Source organism: Megascapheus bottae, chromosome 17 (genome assembly GCF_031878675.1).
Source record: "Megascapheus bottae isolate mThoBot1 chromosome 17, mThoBot2.hap1, whole genome shotgun sequence".
Lineage (NCBI taxonomy): Eukaryota > Metazoa > Chordata > Mammalia > Rodentia > Geomyidae > Megascapheus > Megascapheus bottae.
In genome coordinates this window covers 15393400-15420321 of record NC_143525.1, presented here as the reverse complement: position 1 = coordinate 15420321, position 26922 = coordinate 15393400, and the positions used below count along the sequence as shown (strand labels likewise).

General features: G+C 40.3%; 1 protein-coding gene across 9 annotated transcripts in view; it reads right to left on the bottom strand.

Moving 5' to 3' along the window:
* Bptf (bromodomain PHD finger transcription factor) overlaps positions 1-26922 on the bottom strand; it is a 118386-nt gene that overhangs the window by 55715 nt on the left and 35749 nt on the right. For 5 of the 9 annotated variants that reach the window (XM_090349911.1, XM_090349902.1, XM_090349903.1 and 2 more), the window contains exons 3-9: positions 20188-20411; positions 17752-17958; positions 17066-17254; positions 11888-12070; positions 6841-7028; positions 5766-6121; positions 5173-5304 (exon numbers count right to left, since the gene is read on the bottom strand). In XM_090349911.1, the coding sequence (XP_090206037.1) occupies positions 5173-5304; positions 5766-6121; positions 6841-7028; positions 11888-12070; positions 17066-17254; positions 17752-17958; positions 20188-20411 (1479 nt within the window). The remainder of the gene's footprint in view (positions 1-5172; positions 5305-5765; positions 6122-6840; positions 7029-11887; positions 12071-17065; positions 17255-17751; positions 17959-20187; positions 20412-26922) is intronic. The other 4 variants (XM_090349905.1, XM_090349908.1, XM_090349910.1 and 1 more) reach the window with 2 other exon arrangements.

The following is a 26922-nucleotide window of genomic DNA, read 5'->3' as shown; positions in this document are numbered from 1 at the left end:
AGTATGAGGAGAAGCACCAGATCGTCTTCTTCCTGGACTAAAACTGGCCTATGCCAGGACCAAGTTTTACAACTCAGTGATCATAGGCTGTGCTGCCCACTGAAAAGCCAGGTCCAACAGTGCCAGAAGCCAGGAAGAAAGTACTATGTGGGCAAAGATATCACAGTGAGACTCCAGGAACCCACAGCTGTACTGGGTGCTCAGTATGGACGCCTGGCATTTGTTTATAAGGCAAGTTTGTTCTCATCACCAAATACAAAAGCTGCCCTTTGCTGAGGTTGTTAGAAGTGATCTGTATGATAGTTATTGTGATGCCACCAAAATCATTCTTACAGGGAGAGATTATACACAGGGTGGCTTGGCAGTTCAGTGTGGGTTTAGAAATTTCTGTTCCTTCCACATCTCTATGGTGAGATGGACCAATGGCATGTCACTTCACCCTGTAATCGCCACATGGGGATCAGGGCCCTGGGTCTTTAGCTCTGCAGTTATACTAAGTTACAATACATAATGTACTCCTCTCATCTAAAAGTGGGGAACATCTCTCTATGTGGCTGAGACCAAACGTTTGTGACACTTAATGAGAGGCATATAGTGCACAATTCTGAGAAACAATTTGGCATCAACTACAAAGCCAACAAGCTGTGTCATACCATCACTAGAATATCAAACTTCCAACCACCAGCTCAACTGAGAGGGAAAAAAAATATGCTATCCCATTATTCTTTAATTATGAGATAAGTAATGGTTTTCATGTCTACTAGCCTTTCATATTTATTTGTCTGTACAATGCCTGTTCAAATCCTTTGTCCTGTTTGTTTTGGACTATTAATCCTTTTCACTTATCAAAGGTCTTTGTCAATTAAGGGAAGTTTCCGTTTGTGGTACAAATATTTTTCCTCAGTTTGGCATTTGTCTTTTGAGTTTGATTATAACAAAAATTTTTTTCCACTCAATTTTAAATACATGTGTCCATTTTCCTCCTCTATGGCATCTGGATTTTATATCTGTTTAAAAACAAAGTATTACAACAAAAATATGAATTAATTTATGTTTTCTTGAGGTCTTTTGGGTTGATTGGCTTGTAGGTCTCTTTTTTAATCTATATTAATCTGAGTGTCTTTTTGCTAAAAAAGGGATCTGTGTAATACTTTTCCTCTTCTGATGTGTAATGTAATGTTCTGTGGAACATGCTTATATCTGTTGCTGAATTCCACAGTCTACTCCATTCTACTGGCCTGATTCTTCTTTAGGCCCCTTTCAAAATAAGCTCTAATACATGTTTCTTCATTTCTGAAACAGGATTTCATTATGTAGCCTAGGCTAGCCTCCACACATAATCCTCTTGCCTCACTCTGCCTCCTGAGTGCTGGGATTATGGGTATGTATGTATCACCGTTTCTAGTTCTATGTCTATTCTCAGTAACTATTTCCCTGTGTAACTACCCTTGCATATTTTCCTACATAAAATATTATCCTTTTGATCAAGACTTGCATGGTCCAAGGAGAGCAGATCTTATCCACAGGACTATACAACTTTAAGTCCATAGTTACAGGGCGTGCATGTATGCATGCAAGTGAGCACCAAGTACTGGGATATGAACTCTTCTCAAGGTTGTCACTCTACCATTTAAACTACAGGTCCACTTTTGCCTTTTTTGTTCTTTTGCTCTGAACCCAGAACTTGAACTCAGGGCCTAGGCACTGTCCCTGAGCTTTTATGCTCAAAGCTATCATACTACTGGTTGAGCTACAGCTCTACTTCTGCCTTTTATTTTTTGGTGGTTAGCTGGAGATAAGAGTATCTTGAATTCTCCTGCTCAGGTTGGCTTCAAACCTAGATCCTCAGATGTCAGCCTCTTGAGTAACAAGGATTAAAGGCTTGAATGAGTAATGGCTGGCTAGAGACAGGCTTTAAGGATTGATTTATGCAGATCCTAAACATTCCTTCTTACATTTATTCCTAGAGATTCAAAGGTTTTGCTGTTGGGCCAGGAGTTTGGCCTAGTGGTAGAGTGCTTGCCTAGCATGCACAAAGACCCAGGTTCTATTCCTTGGTACCACATATGTAAAAAAAAGCCGGAAATAGTGCCGAGGCTCAAGTGGTAGTAGAGCCCTAGCCTTGAGAAAGTCCAAGAACAGTACTCAGGCCCTGAGTTCAAGCCCCAGGACTGGTATCAAATAAACAAACAATCAAAGGTTTGGCTATTCTTGCTGCTGGAATATTTTCTTTTAGTAAAAGTTTTTTAAATATAGGAAAGTCAAGAAATTGAACTTTTTCAGGAGTGCTTACCTAGCATGCAAGCCCTGGGCTCAATTCCTTGGTACCCCATGCACAGAAAAAGCCGAAAGTGGTGCTGTGGCTCAAGTGGTAGAGCTCTAGCCTTGAGAAAGCTCAAGGATAAAGTTCATGCCCTGAGTTCAAGCCCCAAAACTGGTAAATCAAAAACAAAAACAAAGTAGTGCTGTGTCTCAAAGTGGAAGAACAGTAAGTGGCCTTGAGTGAAATAGCTTAGGGACAGTGCCTACTAGACCCCAAATTCAAGCCTGACAACTGACAAAAATAAATAAGTTACTGTTCATCTTTTTTTGTCTGTGGGGCTTGGACTCTCAGCCTGGGTGCTGTCCCTGAGCAATTCAGCTCAAGGCCACTGTCCTACCCCAGGGCCTGAGCATTGTCCCTCAGCTCTACAGCTCAAGGATACCGTCCATCCCCTGGAGTCAAAGCCCTACTTCCTGTTTTCTACTGTGGTTAATAGGAGATAAGAGTCTCTCAGTCTTTAGTGACTGAGCAAGGTTTGAATCGCAATCTTCAGATCTCAGCTTCATGAGTAGCTAGAATTACAGGTGTGAGCTACCTCACCCAGCTTGTTCATCTACTTTTGAAGCATTGTAATTATAATACAATTTTTTTTTTCTAGTCCTGGGCTCACGGCCTGAGCACTGTCCCTGATTTTCTCAAGGATAGGGCTCTACCACTTGAGCCGCAGCACCAGTTCTGGCCTTTTGCTATATATGTGGTACCGAGGAATTGAACCTAGGTCTTTGTGCATGCTAGGCAAGCACTCTACCACTAGGCCAAACTCCCGGCCCATATAATACAATTTTTATGAGTAAAATCCAAGTATAATTTTCTATATACTAACTTAGGATCCAGTTTTTAAAGTCCGGGACCTGCTGGTGCCAGTGGTTCCCATCTGTAATCCTAGCTAATCAGGAGGCTGAGATCTGAGGATTGTGGTTCAGAGCCAACCTGGGCAGAAAAGTCTATGAAATTCCTTATTGGAGAATTAATACCAGAAAACCAGAAGTTGTACTAGGGCTCAAAGTGGTAGGAACACTAGTCATTGAGCAAAATTACTAAGGGACAGCTTCCAGGTCCTGAGTTCAAGCCCCATGCCCCTCATTAAAAAAAAAAAAAGAATGTGCTGGGAGTTTGACCTACCAGTACAGTACTTGCCTAGCATGCACAAAGACCTGGGTTTGATTCCTTGGTACCACATATACACAAAAAAGCTTGAAGTGGTGCTGAGGCTCAAGTGGTAGAGTTCTAGCCTTGAGAAAACCCAAGGACAGTGCTCTAGACCCTAAGTTCAAGCCCCAGGACTGGCAAAAGAAAAGTAAAGAAAAAAAAAGAACATGTACCTATTAAAGAAAACAAAACAAAACAAACACTTCTGGTTTTTGAGTAGTTATAATTAGGGACCAGAGTCTCAAGGGGGCTTTTCTGCCCAGACTGGCCTCAAACCACAATCCTTAGATCTCAGGCTCCTGAATAGCTAGGATTATAGGCATGAGCCACCAGTGCTCAGCTTTTTAAAAATTTAAAGTTTGGGGCTGGGAGTTTGGCCTAGTGGTTAAAGTGCTTGCCTAGCATGCACGAAGACCCGGGTTCGATTCCTTGGTACCACATACATAGACAAAAGCCGGAAATGGTGCTGAGGCTCAAGTGGTAGAGTGCTAGCCTTGAGAAAGTCCAAGGACAGGGCTCAGGCCCTGAGCTCAAGCCCAGGACTGGCAAAAAAAAAAAAAAAAAAAAATTTAAAGTTTTTGTGCTGGTCCTGTAGCTTGAACTGAGAGCCTAAAAACTGTCCCTGAGCTCATGGCTGGTGCTCAACTGCTTAAGCCAAATCGCCAAATCTCTACTTCTGTCTTTTTCTTTTCTTTTTTTTTTTTTGGTGATTGGAGATAATAGTTTCATGGACTTTCCTCAATCTCAGCTAGGATTACAGGTATGAGCCACTGGTACCCAACACAAAGTATTTTTAATTTTTAGTTATCTGATCTCTTTGGTCTCCATTACATCCTATATCATAAATAAGGAGTAATGAGTCCGGATACCAGTGGCTCACGCCTGTAATTCTAGCTATTGAGAAGACTGAGAACTGAGGCTCATGGTTTAAAGCCAGCCCAACAAGAAAGTCCATGAGATAATCTACAATTAACACCAATTAACTGGAAGTGGTGTTATGGCTCAAGGTGGTATGTAGGGCACTAGCCTTGAGCTGAAGAACTTAGGGACAGCACCCAGGCCCAGAGTTCAAGTTCCATAACAGATTTTAAAAAGGGGGCGGGGGGAGGAGGGTCAGAAGCACGACCTATTGGTAGAGTGCTTGCCTAGCATGCATAAAGGCCCAGGTTCAATTCTTCATTATCACATACATAGAAAAAGTCAGTGGGCCAGGAGCTTGGCCTAGTGATAGAGTGCTTGCCTACCAGGTACAAAGACCCAGTTTGATTCATCAGTAACACATATATAGAAAAAAAAGCTGGAAATAGTGTTGTGTTATGGCTCAAATGGTAAAGCCTTGAGAAAAGCCCAAGGACAGCACTCAGGCCCTGAGTTCAAGCCCCGGGACTGGCAAAAAAAAAAAAAACTAAAAAAAAAAGAAAGCGAAAAAGAGAAAAAGAAAAAAAAGAAAAGAGCCAGAAGTAGTGCTATGGCTCAAGTAGTAGAGCTCTAGCCTTGAGAAAGCTCAAGAACAGTGCCTAGACCGACTAAGTTCAAGGCCCAGGATGGAGTGGGGGAGGGAAAGAAGAAGACTTAGTGAGGCTAAAAAGGTGAGTGAAGTTCTTAATATGATCTTTTGAATACATTAACTTTCATTATTGATCAACCTACATTTCAGAGAATAGTATAGTCACTATTTGCAAGGCTCAGAATTCACTCACCTAGTATGTCCTAAAGATTCCCGCCATATTGGGAGCATCACAACTGGTTTGACTGCACATTCCAAAATAGCTAATGCCAATGCAAACTCTCTGGGTTTGCTACACATCTGAACTGCCTTGATCCAATTTGCCCTAAATTTCAGAAGAAAAGAAATAAGTCATTTCACTTGAATGATCTAAATGATTTCATCTTATGATATATATGAAAAAGGGTCCTAGGTTACAAACATCAATATAATGGAAATTTCTAATCTTACAGAAATAATACATTTTAAACTGCAGGGAATCACAGAGATCATTTATACCTCCCAATTCCTTGACTTCTAGAATTTTCTGGAACTGTGGCCTCTACCTGATTCCAGGAATAAAAACCATCCAAATGCTAGCGTTGACTCAATACTTCACAATGACATGTATGCCTCTAACTTCCTCTGTGCTATACAAAATAACTTCATTTAATTCACTTATAACAGTATTTTAATGTGCATTTTTATTGCACAACTGTATGCAATAATAATATCATACAGATACAATAATCATACCCAAAATATGTAGCATGTTTGCAGCAATAAATTAAACATAGCTTCCTCTACCTGTGTGAAGCCCAATTGGGGTGAAGAAAGGAAGAAGGGATGTTGCTTTCTAGTTGGGTGATGGTCAGTCTCAGAGTAGATATGGTAAGAACTTTGGACCCATGGACAGAACCATTCCATTTGAACTCTCCAGCTGGAGTCAGGCAGAATTTATGTGCAAGATGCCTTCTCTTATCATGATCTTCCCTGTGCTGGTGTTTATTCAAAGCAAATGAATTGGTGGAGTACTGATTGTGGTAGACTCTATACTTCCCTTCTTGACCCAATTTAAAATAATTGTTGATATTTCCTTTCATGACCACTTCCTTTTTGGTGCTCAACCGTGAGACTTCTCCTTGAGAGTTAACTACCAATACCTGACCAAGAAAAGAAAAAGAATTCATTATTAATGATGTGATTATTAAAGATGTGAATTTTGCCTAATTAACTGTCTTTCAATAAATACAATCAATCATTCCAAACAAGATACATTTCACAACAGAATTGTTCAAGTTTCAAAATTTAAATAAATGGCTAGGAATAGTGCTTGCCTAGTATGCATGAAGCCCTGGGTTCCAGTCTTCAGTACAAAATAAACAGAAAGACCTGGAAGTAGCACAGTGGTTCATGTGGTAGAGTGCTAGCCTTGGGCAAAAGAGGTCAAGGACAGTACATAGGCCCCAAGTTCAAGCCCCAGGACTATTGCGACCCCTTTTCCCCCAAGGGAAAAAAAAAAACCTTAAATGAAAACTAGAGTTGGGTGTGGCAGTACACTGTGCTGTCCTGTGCATGGGTCCCTACTCCCAAGATAAGCTCTACTTAGGGGTTGCAAGTTCACTTGACTTGGTCCTAGTATAAAATCCACAGCTCTTATAGCATATCTATGCAAGGACTATAGCAAGCTGTACAACTGGTTGTTTTGTTTTAATCATAATACAAAGGTAAATAATACTTTTGCTCATCACCAATACCCTTAACAAATGGATCAAATACGATTCCAAAGCAGGTACATAAACTTCTTGCCCTTGTTTTTAATGTTGAATAAGCATAGTGATTCATCCTGTACAGGCGCTGGTTTTAAACACAAGTAACAGACCTCCTTGCCCTCTTTGAAGAGTTTATTGGCTTCATGTGCTGCGGCTGCCACCTGCTGGTTCTTCAGTTGACTTAGTTTGCTGTCAGGATTCCGCAACCTGGTGATGATGCGAGTTGAGCCTGATGCTCCTTTCCCAGCACTAGGGGACTCAGCCACTTCCCCATTAGACTTCTCCAGTCTGAAATCACCTAGTGTCAAGCAAAATAGTCACAAAGTAATTGCTGGCAGCAAGTAAATAACTATATCAATGTTTTACTATGTTCAAGATCCAAAAAGACAAAAATCTTTGAATAGCCAAAAGCAAGTTTCATTAATTCTTAAATATTTTACTTAAAAAAAAATTAGAACTTCATTGTAAGTCACTTCTGGTTCACAAAAAATACAAATTTGCTAAGATACCGGTTTCAAGGCTTATCTATTAGAAAACAGGAGGGGCTGCTAGAAATTTCCAAGAACCAAACATTTAAGTACCAAACATTTAAATACTTAACAATTTTGAGCCTATAAATGTGTCAAATGGAAATTATTAGTAAAAGCTCATTAATAATATAATAAAGTCTTCCCAATACTGTTAGTAGCTTAGGTGTTTTCTTGCACTCTGGGCCTGGGCACTGTCCCTGAGCTCCTCAGCTCAAGGTTACCCCCCTACCCTTAACCCACAGTGCCACTTCCACTTTTTGACTTTCAAAAACAAACTAATCAAATAGTTGTTACTTTTGTTTTATAAATAAAAAGCTGTTTTCTGCCAGGCATAGTAGTCATGCCTGTAATCCTAGCTACTCAGGAGGCCAAGATCTGAGGATCACGGTTCAAAGCCAGCCCAGGCTTTGACTAAAGTCCGTGAGACTCTTATCTCCAATTAACCACTAGAAAAATCAGAACTACACCTGGGAGGAAGGTGATAAAAAGGATTTTGCTTCACCCCCCCCACTCCCATATTCTTCTACATTAAGTTAAAAAAAAGTACTACTTAAAAATAATAATAATAATAATAAAGGGCTGGAAGTTTGGCCTAGTGGTAGAGTGCTTGCCTAGCATGCATGAAGACCAGGGTTTGATTCCTCATTACCACACACATAGAAAAAAGCCAGAAGTGGCGCTGAGGCTCAAGTGGTAGAGCTCTAGCCTGGAGAAAGTCCAAGGGCAGTGCTTAGACCCTGAGCTCAAGCCCAGGACTGGCAAGCAAGCAAGCAAGAAAGAAAGAAAGAAAGCAAGAAAAGAGGGGGGAAAAAAAATAGAAAAGTTTAATCTTCCCACCCCACCAAACTTTTAGTTTAGAAGCCAGGCAAGGTGGCTGTAACTTAGTTTTTTTTAAGTGATAGACTGAACTGCCCCAAAGCCATCTCTGCTTTGTTCATTCACTAACCCTGCCTGGGCTGTACAGATGAAAGCACTACTGTTGGCTTAACATTGAACAGGCAGCTACACAAAAATCTCATTTTTTCTTTTTTAATTTAAAGCATTTTAAAAAAAGTTAAGACACAATATGGCAAGGATGGAGAATTTACTACATACATTAGATAGTATACTGGTGCCAATTTTAAATATATAAGGACAGAGGCAGGACTGGGAAACTGGCTGTGCATTTTCTGGGGCAGAAGGATATAAGAATTTAGTAAAACCTCTGTTCATTTAACCTGTCTTACCCTTTCTTTCCATTATCATATAACTGTGGCAGGACTGTCTATCAAGTTTCTTGTCCCCCAAAATACTTGGCCAAAGCAATCACATGACTGCCCCAGGAACTACCAAAGTGGCCCAATAAACACAGCACCCTACCAAACTGTTTAAAATCTAGAGATGAAGATAGATCTTTGTTTTTTCTGTTAGTGAGCAGGGAGCTGGCTACTTCTAACCTATAAAATGTTACTTGAAATAAAGCACATAAGGCTGTCACTACTACTGGACTTCCCTGTCAACTGTGCTAGCAAAATTCCTTTTCTGCTTCAAGCAAGGTGAATGAATGGATTTCTGGCCAAGCAAATAGGTTCTACATAATTCAGGAGAGAATTTTAAGACTTGGAATCCACTGGTAACATCACGATGGAGTAGAGACCGGGTGCCCTGCTAGGATAGAAGGCTGATAACCTGGATGTTGTGGTGATGAAATGGTTGGTCAGACCATTTACTTTCTTCTTACGTCTCAGCTCATGGCTACCCATGCTGGAATTTTATGCTAAGATGCTGAGCTTAGGTGTCTAGTTCATGGGACCATCTGTAACAGCCTGGGGCAAAGAGTTTATATATACTGTCTGGTCTAGTTTGAATATCATGAAAATAGCAAAGGAAAGGCAAATGATTTTTAAAAGAAACCCCTCAGTGTACAACCACTAATTCAGAATTAATCTTTGCCATTTGCCAAGTTGAATGCACATAAGAAGAGTAAATTCATGCCCAAGTAAAACTTAAAACAGTGGAGTAAGGGGACAAGGCTGAGAGGAAAGGTCTTCGCTGTACACATACTTCCCAAGGGCCATATTTTTCCTATTACAAAGGAGTCAATCAGACCAGCCACCGGTGACTCGTGCAGATAATTCCAAATACTTGGAAAGCAGAAGTCAGGAGGACCCTGGCTTGAGGCTAGTGCCGGCAAAAAGTTCAAAAGACTCCATTTAAATGAAAAAGCTAGTCATAGTAGCATACGCCTGTCATCCTAGCTATAAAGGAAGTAGGAAGACCCAGGATGGCCCAGGCAAGAAAACATGAGCCTCTCCCTGAAAAATCACTAAATCAAAAAAGGGCTGGGAGCATTGCCTAGTAGTACAATACTTGCTTGGCAAGCACATGGTGCTGAGCTGAAACCTCAGTACTTCCCCAGCCAACAACAATAACGAAGTATTGAATCACTGTGAGACAACTGGGTAGATCAGTTCTCCCTCAGTCTCTTTGGCTAGGGACAGACTAGAGAGGGCAAGAGTTACTGGCCTATGAAGCTGACAAAGTGTGGATGTAGAGAAGTTCACTTCCTGGGATATGAAGCATGAGAAACCAGTGGGGTATCTAGCACCCTATAAAGGAGTGTTGCTGTAGGAAAAAAAAAAAATTCCAAGCCTCTCAAACTGGTGCATCTGATGGTTCAATCCTATAGCAAGCTGTCTCTAGGAACGACTAGCAGGAATGAGGCTGCTAAACTGAATGAGCCTCCAGAAGGGATCCTTATATGCTTGCTTGTCCCTTCTCTTCTAGATTTACCAGAGTATCTCCACTGTCTGGATAATGAGTATTCCAGTCAATGAAGCTCAGAGTTTGGCTTGTGGGTTGTGAAATTCAGATAAGCCATATCCAGATCTGTCAGTATAGATGAACAACAAACAAGTCCCCAATTTGAACCTTGCTATGATTACTGGATGTAAATGTGGAACAGAAGTTTGGAGTCTCAGTTGTAGATGAGCTCTTTGCATTATGAAATAAAAGGCACATTTATTGAAAGTATGTGAATAAACTGAGTAAATGTGCTTGTGTTGAGCAACCAAGGACAGAACTGCAGCTATTTACTATGTTCTATCTGTGCAGGTCCCATCCATCTTTTGGAAAGCAACTCCTACCCCATTCTCATCATTTACTTTGGCTGGAGCCATCAATCAGAATACCTTGCCTTCCCTGGCTGTAGAGGTGAGAATACGATCCCAAATAGGTCACTCAAATTCCTTCTTCAAGAACTCTGGATGTGGAGCAGGAAGGGGGGTTTTCCCTTTGAGTCACAGACCTTGAGAAGGCCTGAAAACAAACTGCTGGTGCCACCTCCCCTGACACTTGGGAAAAGCCTGTTTGTAACAGGAGAGAAGGAAACTAAAACATAGATAAATGTAGATCCAAAAGGTAGAGGAAAAAGAGAGCTTGTCATAAAAAGAGCTATACCTGGGGGTCCACTTATGCCAAACAATGTGTTAGACTTCCCGACTATGGGAGCTAATTAATTTTCCTCTTCCTGTCAGTTAGTTTAATTGCTTGCAATTGAGAAAGTCTTAAATAAAACCTATCTCTCACAGATCTCACACCGCATATGAAATTATCCTCTAAATATTATAGGAAACTACTAAGAAATATATGTATATTCTTGGGATGGAGATGGTCTTCTTTAATAAGACATAAAATGCAGAGAAATCCTAAAGAAAAAGATCAATATGCTTAACTACATAAAAATGTAGAAATTTTAGTATGACCAGACAGCTGATAATTAAAAATGAGTAACCATTTAATGTTACATGTAAATCCAAACTTTAATAACCATGATACAGAAAACATTCCCGAAATTCACTCAAGACAAATTTCAAAACTCAATAGGAAAATGTGAGCAAAGATATGAGTAATCAATTCAACTAACGCATAAGAAGCTCAGCCGTATTAGTAAACAGGTAATTCATGAAACGCTTATTTAAGAAGTTTGATAGTATAAAATTTATGCATGATAACGGGACAGATATGCCTCTGAGTTATTAGACTTAACCTTTTGACATTCAATTAAGCAAAAGTCATACATTTAAACTGTCTCTAACATTTGACCAGCAATCTCTCTACTTCTTGCCATGCTGACAAGCACACAAGACACAGACCAAGGCTGTGGAAAAGAACCACCACTGGAATGATCGCATACCATGCAGGGACTCGAGGAAACAATGAATTTAACTTCACAAGGTTCCTGACATGTGTTACTGAACAAAAACCACAATGCAGAACAATGCATGCAGAAGAATCCCATTTACATTAAAAAAAAGAAAAAGAAAAAATAATTAAAAAAAGAAAAAAGAAACTGAAAACATATGTGTATGAATGCAACTCAGACTGCTGATGGAACTACACGTGGGAGGAAAGTGATGAAAAGGTTTGTTTTTGTTGTTGTTCTTTTCCGTGTGCTTCCATAGTAAGTAAAAAAAAACAATTTCAAGCAACACTTAAAAAAAATAATAAAAAAAGAAAATGAAAAAAAAAAAAGGAAAAGAAAAGTTTCATCTTCCCACCCCACCAAACTTTGAGTTAAAAAAAAAATAAAAATGTTAAAAAATAAAAATACAAAATGCTTGCTTTGCAGGCAGAAGCGTACTCTTACCTATCTCTCCTTGAATAGAGACAGGTGCCTGGGGCTCGCCTTCTCCATTTTCAGGGTCATCGGCGGCCTGAGCAGAGTCACTCGGGGAAGAACTTAGCTCACTGCTGCTGCTACTGTTTTCCAGATTGGATTGCACGGAGGAGGTACTAGATTTACTGCTGTCACATGGCTTGTGAGAGTCTTCTAGAAAAATAGAATATCTCATTTTTAAATGAAAGAATCACATTAAAAAATAACTATCAGAAAAGGCACTTCATTGACTTGGGATTTCATTACAAAGTTTTGTATTTTAAAAAGCAAGGCTGGTTATGTATGAAGAATGAAATGCACTATCTGAAAAGGCTTTGTTAGCACATCCAGGAGATTTTTAAAAAGTCCTCTTAGTCTGTTTACTCTCTCAGTCTAGTAGAGAGCAAAGTTTCAGAGGACCAGAGCCAAAGCAAAACCAACAGACACAATTACTTCACAAAACTTAGGCTACCAACAATAACTACACAGGTGGTTTAGCCAGATAATAATTTCTCTTTGTTCAAAAGTATTGAAAATACATTTCAACAAGATCATTTGTTTTCTGCCTAAACTATCTGCCACCAAGCTGTACCTAGCAGCTTTTCTGAACAATCTGATACTATCACAAAGAGCTTAGTTCCTAAAAGTACATCAAAATTAGTACTTTCACAAACTAAAAACCTTAACATTTCCAGCAGTCCCAAAATTCAAAGTGTCATTCTGCCTTTATATGTCATTAGTCAGGTACTTTAAGTCACCCCAAGTCACCCAGTCAGTCATACTATTTCAAATGTACAAGCTCCTAAAATCTTTTTAAAGAAAAGTCCACAACCAAATAAAATATGGGAAAACAGGAATAATCATAAAAGAAATGAAAGTGGCCTTAAATTTATATACTCACATCTTTCAAGCTAAAAGAAATGTGAAATGAAATTATATGAAGAGCCAAGTGCCAGTGGCTTCATGTCTGTAATCCTCATTTCTTAACTACTCAAAAGGCTAAGATCTGAGGACCGAAGTTAGAAGCCAGTCTGGGCAGACAAATCCAAGACTCTTATTTCCAATTAATTGGCAAAAAGCTAGAAGTAGACATGTGGCTCAAGTGGTAGAGCACTCATCATCTTTTAGCGGGGAAAAAAAACTGAGAGAGAAGGCCCTGAGTTCACACTCCAGAAACTGCACAAGGAAGGAAAGGGAGGGGAAAAACCTACATAGAGAAACTACTATTTAGGTATCAGATTGGCAGAAAGTCAAGTCTCACAATATGCTCAGGCAGTAGATTAAAACACTCCCACACATTGCTGTGGATTTGGACAAAGGATCCATGGTAAATCAAAGAGAACTAGCAGTACCTAGAAATTTTACACGTGCATTACTATTCACCTAGTAATTTCACTGCTAAGAAAGAATTTATCACAAAAGAAACTAACAAAAATTCCAAATTACTTATCTTTACAAAGTGATTCAGCAAAGTGTAATTTGTAACAGAAAAGACTAGAAACAAAGTATTTCTCAACAAGGCAATGGCCCAGTAAAAAGATCCATACATTACAAGAAGTGAGGCTAATCAGTCCAAAGACAGCCTGGGCTAAAAAAATGTATGTAAGATTCCAAAACAATCAGGAAAAATGCCACGCTGGCAGTATGAGTCAATTTGTAGAATGCCAGCCCAGCAAGAAAACAAAGCACAAGGCCCTGAGTTCAAATCACAACAGGAAAAAAGAAAGAAAGTTGCCAGGAAGACATACACACACACACACACACACACACACACACACACACACACACACACACACACACACACACACACACACACACACACACACACACACACACACACACACACACACACACACACACACATTTTTTTTTTTTTCTTTAAAGAAATTAAGGACTGAGGGCCAGGAGTTTGGCCTAGTGGTAGAGTGCTTGCCTCGCATGCACGAAGACCTGGGTTCCATTCCTTGGTACCACATATATAGAAAAAATGCCAGAAGTGGTGCTGTGGCTTAAGTGGTAGAGCTCTAAACCTGAGAAAACCCAAGGACAGTGCTCACGCCCTGAGATCAAGCCCAGGACTGGCAAAAAAAGAAAAGAAAAGAAAGAGATTAAAGACTGAGGGCCAGGAATTTGGCCCAGTGGTAGAGTACTCGCCTAGGATGCATGAAGCCCTGGGTTAATTTCTCCGTAGCACATACACAGAAAAAGCACTGTGGCTCAAGTGGCTTAGCACTAGCTTTGAGCAAAGTGTCCAATGACAGTGCCCAGGCCCTGAGATCAAACCCTAGGTCTGGAAGAAAGACAGAAAGAGGGGGAGGGGAAAGGGGAAGGAAAGGGGGAAGGGAGGGAGAAGAGGGAGGGGAAGGGAGGGGGAGAGGGAGGGAGGTGAGAGGGAGAGAGAGAAAGGAGGAAGAGGAGAAGAAGGAGGAGAAGGAGGAGGAGGAGGAGGAGGAGGAGGAGGAGGAGGAGAACAGAACAGAGAGGAGAGGAGAGGAGTTAAATGACTGCTCTGGAACAGAAAACTTTCAGATCTAAAATGCAGAACACTAGTCTAATTCTGAAACTCAGCATTGGTTGCTTAAAGTAATACTGTATGCTAAGTGGCATACAGTTATAGGCAATGCCACCATTCTCCTGAACTAAAGTGGAATGGGCAGGGAAGACACAAAAATAAACTGAGGAAAAGTCATGAAGAAATTAGCCTACTGAAGTGATGTCTACCAATCTTTCTCAAAATACTATCCAACTTCACTATGTGGTCTTTCAGTCAGATTCATATAAAATGTTTTGGGTTTTTTTGTATTTTGTTTTTGGTGGGTCATGGGGCTTGAACTCAGCCTGGGTGCTGTCCTTGAGCTCTTCAGCTCAAGAATACCATTCTACCCTTGAGCCAAGCCCCACTTCCCATTTTCTAGAGGTTAAGTAGAGATAAGGTCTCAGGTCATTTTGTGTCCGGTTGGCTTTGAACTTTGATCCTCCTGAGTAGTTAAGATTACAGCGTGAAATGTATTTTTAACTGTATTTTTATTTTTTTAGTTTCTTCTTTTTTGGTACTGGGGATCGATCCCAGGACATTGCACTTGCTTGGCAAGAGCTTTGCCACTGAGCTACATCCCAGCCCCACATAAAATGCTTTGGATTACTGATTATACCAATATGCTGGTTATCCTGAAAAAGAACTATTCTTTTTTATGTTCTCCTATAACTTTTTAAGCTACACATTTGTTGTTTTTCCTTTTTATGTTATCTTCTATGACACTGCATGGAAACACAGTGAGATGCACTGAACATACCCCTAAACTGCATGTGATACAAAACTATAAAGGGATAGGGTATAGCTCCATGGTTGTGCACCCACTTAACACAGGCATGGCCCTGTGCACAATCCCCAGTGCTGCAAACATGAAAAGAAAAAGCAATTTCATACTGATAGTTGGAAATAATTCAAAAACTTCTTATAGGGAGGGGGAAAAAAAACCCACAGAAAGGATATAAATTAGAACACAATTTAAATTTTTGACCTAATTATCTCTTTATTCATTTTGATGATGTTGGCATTTGAACCTAGGTTCATGTGCTTACTAGGCAGATGCCCCTGCAACTGGAGCCATGCTTGTGGCCCTTTCATTTATTTATTTATTTTTTTTTTTTTTACCAGTCTTGGGCTTAAGCTCAGGGCCAGAGGACTGTCCTTGGATTTTTCTCAAGGCTAGAACTCTACCACTTGAGCCTCAGCACCACTTCTGGCTTTTCCTAAGTATATGGTAGCAAGGAATCGAACCCGGGTCTTCATGCATGCCAGGCAAGCACTCTACCACTAGGCCAAACTCCCTGCCCCCTTTGATTATTTTTTAGCTATTTAAGTTATTTTCCAGATAGGATTTTGCTGAACTTCCAACATGCCAGCTACAGTGTCATTTGAAAGTAGATGATACGGTTCTTTCAGAAACAGAAAAGGATCTTTAAGGGCTGGGCGCAGTGGCTCACACCTGTAACCCTAGCTACTCAGGAGGCTGAAACCTGAGGATCAAGGTTCAAAGCCAGCCCAGGCACAAAAGGACCTGAGACTCTTATCTCCAATTAACCTCTAGAAAACGGCAAGTGGGGCTTAGCTCAAGGGTAGGATGGTATTCTTGAGCTGAAGAGCTCAGGGACAGAGTTTAAGACCCATGATTCACAAATATATATATATATATATATATATATATATATATATATATATATATGCTTATATTTTTCTAAAGAACATACTTAATTCCTATAGTAAGCCATGTGCCAGTGGCTCATGCCTATAATCCCAGCTTCTCAGGAGGCTAAGATTTGAGGATCACTGCCTAAATCCAACCAGGTAGACAAATCCAAGAGATTCTTATCAAATAAGAGGCTGAGGCCCTGAGTTCAAGTCCCAGTAACAGCACACATACACATACATACTGAAAAAAGAAGTCTTATAACAAAGAGAAACAAACAAGAACCACAAGCATATAAGCCTCAGGCTTCTCCCTTCACAATCTCCCTTCGTTAGTCTCTTCTAGCGAAGCGTTTGTTGTGTTGTCATCAAGATTTGCTGACTGAGAGTTACCTTTATCCCCACTCCTGTTGGCTCTACAGCAAAAAGCACAAAACTTTAAAAATATTTTTTAAAATTGCTTTTGGAGAAATGGCCACATTTAATCAACTAAATTTTTTTTAATTTTTAATTTTAGAAAGACTCAAATACAACTTATATGAAAAATATACCTTTGCAAAAATGTAATATGTTGTGATGGTGGATATTGTCATAACATGAATTTGAAATGCCAAAATATGAAAACATGCAAACATACGATTAATGTGTTAGTACATACAGAGCTCAAGGGGCCAAATCATTCAACAATGAGCCATTAATATGTAAGTAACTCAAACCAGAATATCTTCTACGATGATCTGGTGAGCAAATATACATACGTTTAGTAAACAAAATCAGCTTGATGATGTTTAAAAAGCATGAGAATTATGATGGGTTGGAACTTCAAATGTTAGGTAGGTGACAACTTAGCAATGAGGAATGGCACTGTGAGCAAGCAGCATGAATGAGCACATACTTTAGAGTTCTAAGTGACGCTCAGCTTGTGCTGCAAAGGGAAGGATCCCCCCATTACAGAGGCACGGATACACGGCCCTCTGTACCTGGCACATCCTGGGGGAGCTCGGATGCCACCTTCTTCTCTGCCATGTTGCTGCTATCATGGGTTTCTGAGAGACACCCCTCGGGGCTCCTCCCTTCACAGGGACTAGTCTCTTCTGAAGAAGCGTTTGTTGTGTTGTCGCCAAGATTTTCTGACACAGAGTTACCTTTATCCCCAACTTCTGTTGGCTCTACAGCAAAATGTACAACAAAACTTTAAGATATTCTTTAAAATTGATTTGGGACAAATGGCCACATTCAAATCAACCAATAAAAACGAGCAATCACCAAAAGCCTGTGGCTATTTGATGGCCATTTTGAAGCAATTAAGATTCTTGGATAGCTTTGTAATGGGTAACTGAAGTAAGTATTTACTATTTTAAGAATGTTTAAAGAATTAATGTAAAAATGAACATAATTTAATCACATATAAAAGAGTGTGTTTTAGTGACATAAAAAATAGTGACTTCACTAACCAACCCTACAACGAACGGCAATTTCCTAGGAAATATTTAAGTAGAGATCTAGGAATAGTATGATCGCAAATCTATCAATCCATCAAATTCATTACAACTACATGCTACAAGAATTTAAAATAAAAAGTTGTTCGCAATACTTTTTTTCACTGTCATTTTGTAAGTGAACAAAACTAATGAGGCAATTCTTTTTAAGCAAGTAATTCTTTTACCCTCAGATTTGCCTGGCTCCCGACTGTCATCTGGTGCTCTGCCATCCGTATCTTTTTCACAGGACTCATCTCCAAACTCTTCTCTGCTTGGCTCAGCATCTTTACAGTTGGTATTCTCAATTTCATTCTTGTCTTTTTCTACTTCTTCTGGGCTTTTATCATTATCAATGTCTCCTTTTTTGACTCTTATTGAGTCCAAAATTTCTTCTATGATAAAAATAAATTAATGAATAGATTTCTTTGCATAAATAATAAAATATAAAAGTATCACCAAATGCCACTTGAGAGTACATGCTATTAAAGAGAATATTAAAATATTTCAAAACCATTATAACTAAGAACTAAGATTATGATGTGATTTTGTTTATAAAATTCAATTTAGGTTCCTTCATTTTTATAAAATACATGCTAAGTACAGATTGTACCTTTTTTGGGGGGGCCGGTTGTGGGGCTTGAACTTTGGGCCTGGGCTCAACGCTACCACCCCACCCCTGGAACCATAATTCCACTTCTGGTTTTCTGGGGGTTAATTGGAGATAAAAGTCTCATGGACTTTAGTGCCTGTCCTGGCTTTGAACCTTGATCCTCAGATCTCAGCCTCCTGAGTAGCTAAGATTATAGGCGTGAACCACAGCACTCTGCAGATTCTACTTTCTTTAAAAATAGCTGGTGGTTTGCTGGGGCATGGGGGCTCGCCCCTGTAATCCTAGCTACTCAGGAGGATGAAATCTGAAGATCATTCAAAGCCATCCTGGGCACTAAAGAGGACACTAAAGAACGTGAGACTTTTATCTCCAATTAATCTCTAGAAAATGGGAAGTGGGGCTGCAGCTCTAGGGGTAGGGTGGTATCCTTGAGTTGAAGAGCTCAGGGGATAACACCCAGGCTCACAGTTCAAGCCCCATGACCCACAAAAAAAAAGTGGGGGAGGGGGCACAGCCTGAGCAAAAAAAAGTGGGGAGGGAAGAGGAAGACAGGGAGGTAGAGGTAGAGAGGGGGGAAGAGAGAGAAACCTATGTCAACTGGAAATGATGAGCATGACAGGAAGCATAAATAGGAGAATTGAGGTTGAGGCTTGGGCAAAAAGCAAGTCCTTATCTCAGAAATAGTCAAAGCAAAAAGGGCTGGGACATGACTCAGGCAGCAAAGTAAGTATGAAATCCTAAGTTAAACCTCAATTCTGAGCCCCACTCTCCCACAACAGTAAAGAAAATGTAGTTATCAATCATATTTTCCTTAAATGCACATTGCTTCTCTACCTGGACCTTCAAATATGTAAGCTTTTCCTAGATAAACTGTTGTATATCCAATGTACAAATCGTCATCTGATTTTTAAAAATAGTCATTTTTTTTTTGGTCGGGACCTGGGGCTTGAACTCAGGGCCTGGGCACTGCTCTTGGACACTTTTGCTCAAGGCTGGCACTTGAGCCACAGCTCCACTTCTGACTTCTGTGTATGTGGTACCATGGAATGGAATCCAGGGCTTTGTGCATGCTAGGCAAACACTCTACCAGTAGGCCACACTCCTGGCCTCTAGAGTTAAGAAATTTAAAGGAATTTCAAAAGTTCAAGTCCCAGTGTCAGATAAGTAAGTAAATAAATAAAATCCCAAGTTAAAGAACAATTAGTAAAGCTGGGTACCAGGGGCCCACATCTGCAATCCTAGCAACTTCAGGAGGCTGAAATGTGAGGATTAAGCTTAGAAATAGGAAAGTCTGTTAGAACCATTAACTAACAGTGGAAGTGGAGGTCTGGTTCAAATACAATAACACCATCTTTGAATGCAAAAAGAAATGGTGTTCAGGCCCTGAGTTCAAGTCCCAGTAGTGGCAGAAAAACAAAACAAAACAAGTAAGGGGCTGGGGGTTTGGCCTAATGGTAGAATGTTCGCCTTCCATGCACAAAGGCTCAGGTTCAATTTCTCAATACCACATACATAGAAAAAGATGGAAGTGGTGCTATGGCTCAAATGGCAGAGCTCTAGCATTGAGCAAAAAGTGTCTAAGGACAGTGCCCAGACCCTGAGTTCAAGCACTAGGACTGGCAAATAAAAGAAAAGAAAGAAATGAAGAAACAAATGGCTGGCTATAGTGGTGCATACCTGTAGTCTCAGAACATGGAAAAGGAACTAATGCAAGAGGAACAGAAGTTAGAGGCTATACCAAACTATGTAACAAGACACTGTCTCTAAAAACTCAAACAACAACAACAAAAAAGAAATGATATAAAATTAACAAAGACCAGGGCAAGAAATAAAACCTTCAAATGAATAGCATCTGGTGAACAAGTTACCTTCAGAAAATAAGAGTGTTAAAGTAAGACATATAATTTGAACATTTTTTGTCTATTTTTAAGTTTTATAGTAACTTGAAACAATGAAGGTATCTCAAATTTAATTTTAAAAATAAAATAAATTGAGAAGACTTCTTGCTCACCATTAGCTGCTGCTAGAAAGGACTTGTTACTGCCCCGAGCCTTATTGGTCAGGTCTTCCGTGATGTCCATGTGCCGATGGATTTCTTCGCGCATTTCTTCTAGAGTTTTGCAAAGTTCTGCTTCCCAATAATCTTTGTCTAAACAGTCTATTAATTCTGCAAGCTGGACCTTTGTGCTGTAGTACCAAATTTTCTTTTCGTTTTCATTTTCCGTATCTTCTTCTCTGTGGTAGAATGAGGGAGGGACAGGGCATGTTAGATACAACAATACTCAAGACATGCATAAAAGCTCAATGTGAGTACAGAGATGTCTTCAGATCTTAGTCAACCTTCATTTACTAGTATTCGCTAGGATTATAGGCATTGAGCCACTGCGCCAGGCTATCCATTTACTCTTATTTCATTTAAGCAACCTCTAATTGTTTTGATTCTTGAGCCCTCAGCCTCTTAGGAGAAGATAATTTGGAACCAGAAACTGGGTAAGATATATATATATATATATATATATATATATATATATATATATATATATATAAGCATGACACCCAGACAACCTCAAAATTCATGGTAGCTGGGCACCCATGGCTCATGCCTGAAATCCTAGCTATTCAGGAGGCTGAGATATGAGGATTGTGGTTCAAAGCCAGCCCATGCACTAAAGTCCATGAGACTCTCTCATCTCTAATTAACCACCAGAAAACTGGAAGTGGTGTTGTGGCTCAGTGATAGGGCGCTAGTGTTGAGCTAAATCCCCCCCCCCACACACACACAAAAAAAATCAAAGCATCTGATAGAGAAGAGATGAGTTAACTCAATCAACTTTAAAATCAGCAGTGCATTCTATACACAGTGGGTGGTTTCTAACTATAAACCTAGCCAACCAAAGCAAAAACCTTTGGAAGCATGGCTCAAGTGGTAATTACTGCCTACCAAACATAAGGCCTTGAATCCCTGAAAACCCCAGTACCACCCACCCCTCCCCCCAAAAAAATCAGTAAAACAGTCTAGTGAGAATTTTAACCCTTGAACCCATCAGATATATGTATGCTTAGTACATGGTATCCAGCTCCTACTCAAGAAGAGTTAAGCAGTGTGCAACACCAAAGGACTCTTTGTTTCCTCAATGGTGGAGCAGAGAATTGGGTTTTAAGACAGGATTTGGGATCAGGATTACTATAGCATACTAGAGGGCCCTGGGTTCCACTCCATCACCATAAATAGAAAAGATTTGGCTTTGAATAGGCTGGGACATTTGAGATATGGAGGCATGGACAGTACAAAACTCTAAGTCTCTAAGCCATTTTATTTGCTCCACTTATACAATGCCTCAGAACAACTGCAGACTTGAAGGAATTAGCTAAAGCATCTATTACAGTGCCCAGGCTAACATGGATAATCAGAAAATACTAAATATTACCATTAAAGTAGCAAAAATTTAGAAATCCATAAAGAGGTCATTCAGGAACTCTGATGAAAGAAGGGGTATATAAAATCTTACATCAATGAGAGGATATTAAAAATACTAAAAACAAAGAAAATGGCTTGATGCCAGTGGCTCATGCGAGCTACTTAGGAGGTTGAAATATGAGGATCTTACCTTGGCTGGGAGTTTGGCCTAGTGGTAGAGTGCTTGCCTAGCATGCACAAAGATCTAGGTTCAATTCCTCAGTACCACATACATAGAAAAAGTTAGAAATGGTGCTGTGGCAGAGTGCTAGCCTTGAGGAACAAGCCCAAGGGATAGTGCTCAGGCCCTGAGTTTAAGCCCCAGGATTGGCAAAAAAAAAAAAAAGAATATGAGGATCTTACCTTGAAGACAACCGATGCAGGAAATGTCTGCAAGACTCCATCTCCAACTAACTAGCAAAAGGGCTGGACGGGACGGAGGTATGGCTCAAATAGCAAATCACCAGCTATGAGCAAAACAAACTAGCCAGAGCTTGAGACCCTGAGTTCAAGTCCTAGTACTTATGTATACATACATGTGCATAAGTATGTACGTGTACACCCACATACGTGAGTATACACATACACACACACACATACACACACACACACACCTTGTGTTGTTTTGGGGTTTTTTTGCTAGTCAGGGGGCTTAAACTCAGGGCTCAGATGCTATCCTTGGACTTTTCTCAAGGCTAGAGTTCTACCACTTGAGCCACAGTACCACTTCCAGCTTTTTTCTATATATGTGGTACCAAGGAATTGAACTTGGGCCTTTATGGATGCTAGGCAAGCACTCTACCACTAGGCCAAACTCCTGCCCCCTGCCCCCCCCCCCACACATCTTTTAAAACAACCTCACAGCAAAAATCTAAGTAGCAATATCAAGTTAGATAGTACCTAACTCTGAGCCTAAGTATTGGACAGCCTATAATTTTCTAAAACATAAAAGATTTTTCTTCTTCTTTTCTTTTTTCTTTTAATGAGAACCTAAAGTCCTGAGTTCAAGCACTTATACCAGCATATACTGGTACCAGAACAAAGCTTTTGAAATAACATTACTTTTTTTTTTTTTAAATCATTCCTGGTTTTTGGGCTTTTTTTTTTTTTTTTTTTTTTTTTTTTTTTTTTTTTGCCAGTCCTGGGCCTTGAATTCAGCCTGAAAACTGTTCTTGGGCTTTCTCAAGGCTAGAGCTCTACCACTTGAGCCATAGCACCATTTCTGGCCTTTTCTATGAATATGTGGTACCAAGGAATTGAACCTGGGTCTTCGTTCATGCCAGGCAAGCACTCTACCACTAGGCCAAACTCCCAGCCAAAATATTTTTTTTTCTTATAAAGATGCTGATTTATATACTTGTTTATTTTTGTGTGGCCCTGGGATCTGAACTCAGGGCCTGGGCCCTGTCCCTGAGATTATTTTTCTCAAAGCTAGCACTCTACTACTTGAGCCACAGTGCCACTTCACACCTTCTCTGGGTAGTTTATTGGAGATAAGAGTCTCACAAACTTTCCTACATCTGTTAGCTTGGAACCTAGATCCTCAGGTCATAGCCTCCTGAGTAGCTAGGATAAAAAAGGTGTGAGCCACCAGCACCCAGCTGAGTTATTTTTCAATTACTGCATCTTTCTTTGTTTAGAATTAGTTATGCACCACACTTAATGGCAATCATTCTATGATGGATCAGCATAGACTATGAAGGGCCCAAGTAAGCACAATGCTGACAGCCAACTTAATTTATTCAGTCCATTCTATGGTGTTCTTACCAATGGCCAGAGTGCCTAGTGGTACACTGGCTCAGAACAAACCCCATCAGTAAGCAACACACAGTTCTATCTACACACTTCAGTGCAACAAGGAAAACACGTGCCAGGTGTCAGTGCCCCTCTCCTATAATCCTAGCTTCTTAGAAATTTGAGGATCATATTTTGAAGCCAGCTTGGGCAGACACACCCAAAGACACTTACCAATCTAATTAACTAGCAAAATGCCAGAGGCAGGGGTGTGACTCAAATAGTGAAAGAAGGCATGAGTTAAAAAAGCCAACCAAGGGGGTATGGTGGCTCATGCCTAGCCACTCAAGAGGCTGAGATCTGAGTATCCCGGTTCAAAGCCAGTTCAAAGCCAGCCCCGGCACTAAAGTTTGGTGATAAAGTTCAGTGAGACTCTTATCTCCACTAAATCACTAGAAAATCAGAAGTGGGGTGGTGGCTCCAGGGGTAGGATAGTAGCCTTGTGCTGAAGAGCTCAGGAACAGCACCCAGGTCCAGAGTTCAAGCCTCATGACTGATTTAAAAAAAAAAAAAGCCAAGGGCCGGGAGTTTGGCCTAGTGGTTAAAGTGCTTGCCTAGCATGCATGAAGACCCAGGTTCAATTCCTCGGCACCACATACATAGAAAAAAGCCGGAAGTGGTGCTGAGGCTCAAGTGGTAGAGCTCTAGCCTTGAGAAAGTCCAAGGACAGTGCTCAGGCCCTGAGCTCAAGCCCAGGACTGGCAAAAAAAAAAAAAAAAAAAAAAAAAAAAGCCAAGCAAGGGGGCCAGTGGTAGAGAGCTTGCCTAGCATGAACGAAGACAAGGGCTCGGTTCCTCCGTACCCATACACAGAAAATGCCAGAAGCAGTGCTGTGGCTCAAGTGATAGAGCTCCAGCCTTGAGAAGCCCAAGGACAGTGCTTAGGCCCTGCATTCAAGCCCTAGAATAAATACACATCCCCCATATGCACACATGCACATCCCACATGAAAACATTAAATTTTAGAATAACTCCTTGAGCAAAAGGAACTCAGGGACAGTACCCAGGCACAGAGTTCAAGTCCTGACAATAAATACAAGATTTCACTAAGAAAATGAGATGTAATAGGAACACATTGCCTAAATGGACATTCTGTTGATTTTCCAAGCAATTCTTAGAATTGCTAGAAACTGACAGAGGATTAGAAGGTGATATCTAACACTGTGAATCTCCCATTCACAATAGAAAACTCACTACTTCCTTTGGCAGGCCATTCTGCACTGGAACTGCTTTTAGTATGCTTTTCTTATAACGAGGTGACTCACACCATGCCTATTTTACAATTAGTCTTGATTCTGCCTGCAAGCATTATATGAAATGAACCTAACACCTCCTCCACACAAATCTTCAAACCATGCCCAGCATCCATCACTTAGAACTGCTTTTTTTCTTTCAGGCTAAATACTCAAATACTTCCATTATTCTTCCTGTAGCATGCTGTCCAGCCATTCTACACTGACAAATATCTTTAAACTACAGTTTTTTGTTTGTTTGCCAGTCCTGGGGATTGAACTCAGGGCCTGAGCACTGTCCTTGGACACTTTTTGCTCAAGGCTAGCACTTTGCCACTAAAGCCACAGTGCCACTTCTGGCTTTTTCTGTGTATGTAGTATTGAAAAATCTAACCCTGAGCTTCATGCATGCGAGGCAAGCATTCTACCACTAGGCTACACTTCCGGCCCAAGAGTATAGTTCTTTAAAGTCTCTAAAAATAAGGTGTTAGGCCACTGGTTTTTATCCTGCTCATCAATGATAATATTCACAGACTTAACTTTTTCCTCTTAAAGCAGCACAAGGATAAATTTACTATTAAGTATAACATGGCAAAACAGAGGAAATAGGAACTGCTAATGCTCTCAGAGAAAGTTGTTGTTTATGCTTCTGTTATGTTTGGATGTATTTAGGAAGTTTATAAAGCCAAAACTGTCCTAATCATACAAGAGACCACAGCAGCTCGCTGCCTGTGTGCCTCTTTGGTTTGGGATTTCTGTGCTCACAGCATTCATTGCCTAGGTGGCTGGAATGGCCTGGCTGCCCTCTGAGGCTCACCTGAAGCCAGTCCCCAGAAGCTCCACAAAACACTCACCACAAAGGGAAACTACAAACAACAATGTATAAACTGCATATGGATATATGGATGCATACTGTGTATGAACATTTTGTATAATTTCATTGACTTTTAGACTGCACTGCATGACTAACCAGACAAGATAACAAGTTTAATAGTAGGCTTTTGTTTCATCCCTCTCTTTCTCACTTCTTTTTTTGAAGGGGGGAACAATGTAGGCAAAGCTGGCCTACTCTAGATCCTCCTGACTCAGCCTCAGAGAGCTGCAATTACAAACATATGTCACCACATCAGGTTCAATTTTCATTTGTAAACAAATCACAGAAATGAGGAGTAAGAAACCCTGAAATTAGTTAGTACTGTCCCTCTAAATGCAAGTCCATTTAATTTTGAAAACAGGGATTTTGCAAATGCAATTTTAGCTTCTGAGATGAAATCATCCCTAAATCCAAAGACTGATAGTTATGCAAGAGGAAAAAAGAGAGACAGACTCATAGATAAGAGAGTAGTGGCTAGATATAGTGCCTCGGTATAATCCCAGCCACACTGGAAGTGGAGACTGGGAGGACGGAAGTCCAAGGCCAGACCACACAGCAAGTTAGGGAAATCCCATCTCAATTAATAAAACTTGGATTAGTTGCTACTTGGTAGATATAAACAGGAGTGTTACATTTTAGGTCAGCCCAGGATACAGAAAAATGCAAGATGCTATTAAAGAAAACAAAAAAGTAACTAAAGCAAAATAGCTGGGGGCATGCCTCAAATAGTAAACTACCTGCTTACCAAGTACAGGGCCTTGAGTTCACAACCCCCTGCCCCCACAATACTATATAAATAATAATAATAATAGTAGTAATAGAGAGGGAGGCAGTGAGGAAGGGCAGGAGGCAGAGTGATACTCCTAACCTTCTAGTCAAGAAACAAGGACTTCTTGGGGCTGGGAGCGTAGCCTACTGGTAGAGTGCTTGCCTAGCATGCACGAAGACCCGGGTTCATACAACATACATAGAAAAGAAGCTGTAAGTGGTGCTGTGGCTCAAGTGGTAGAGTTTTAGCCTTGAGAAAGGCCAAGGACAGTGCTCAGGCCGAGTTCAAGCCAGAGGACTGGCAAAAAACCAAACCAAAACAAAACAAAGCAAAAAGATAACACAAAAACAAACAAATACAGAAGAAGAAAAAAGTAGAATAAGGTTTACATTATCAATTCTGAGGAGTTACCATCTGAAGAAAAAAATTCTGGCCTCCTGTTTTCCTTCTGTCTGTTTGCAATGTCTTTATGCTTCTACAGATGTTACAAATGTCCACTGCCACTATCCTGACATAACAGCAGTTGATAATCAATTAAAGGAAGTAATTGAAAAGGAAAATAAGGTAATTTTGTATTTTAAAGAAAATATTGTTTAGGGCTGGGAATGTGGCCTAGTGGCA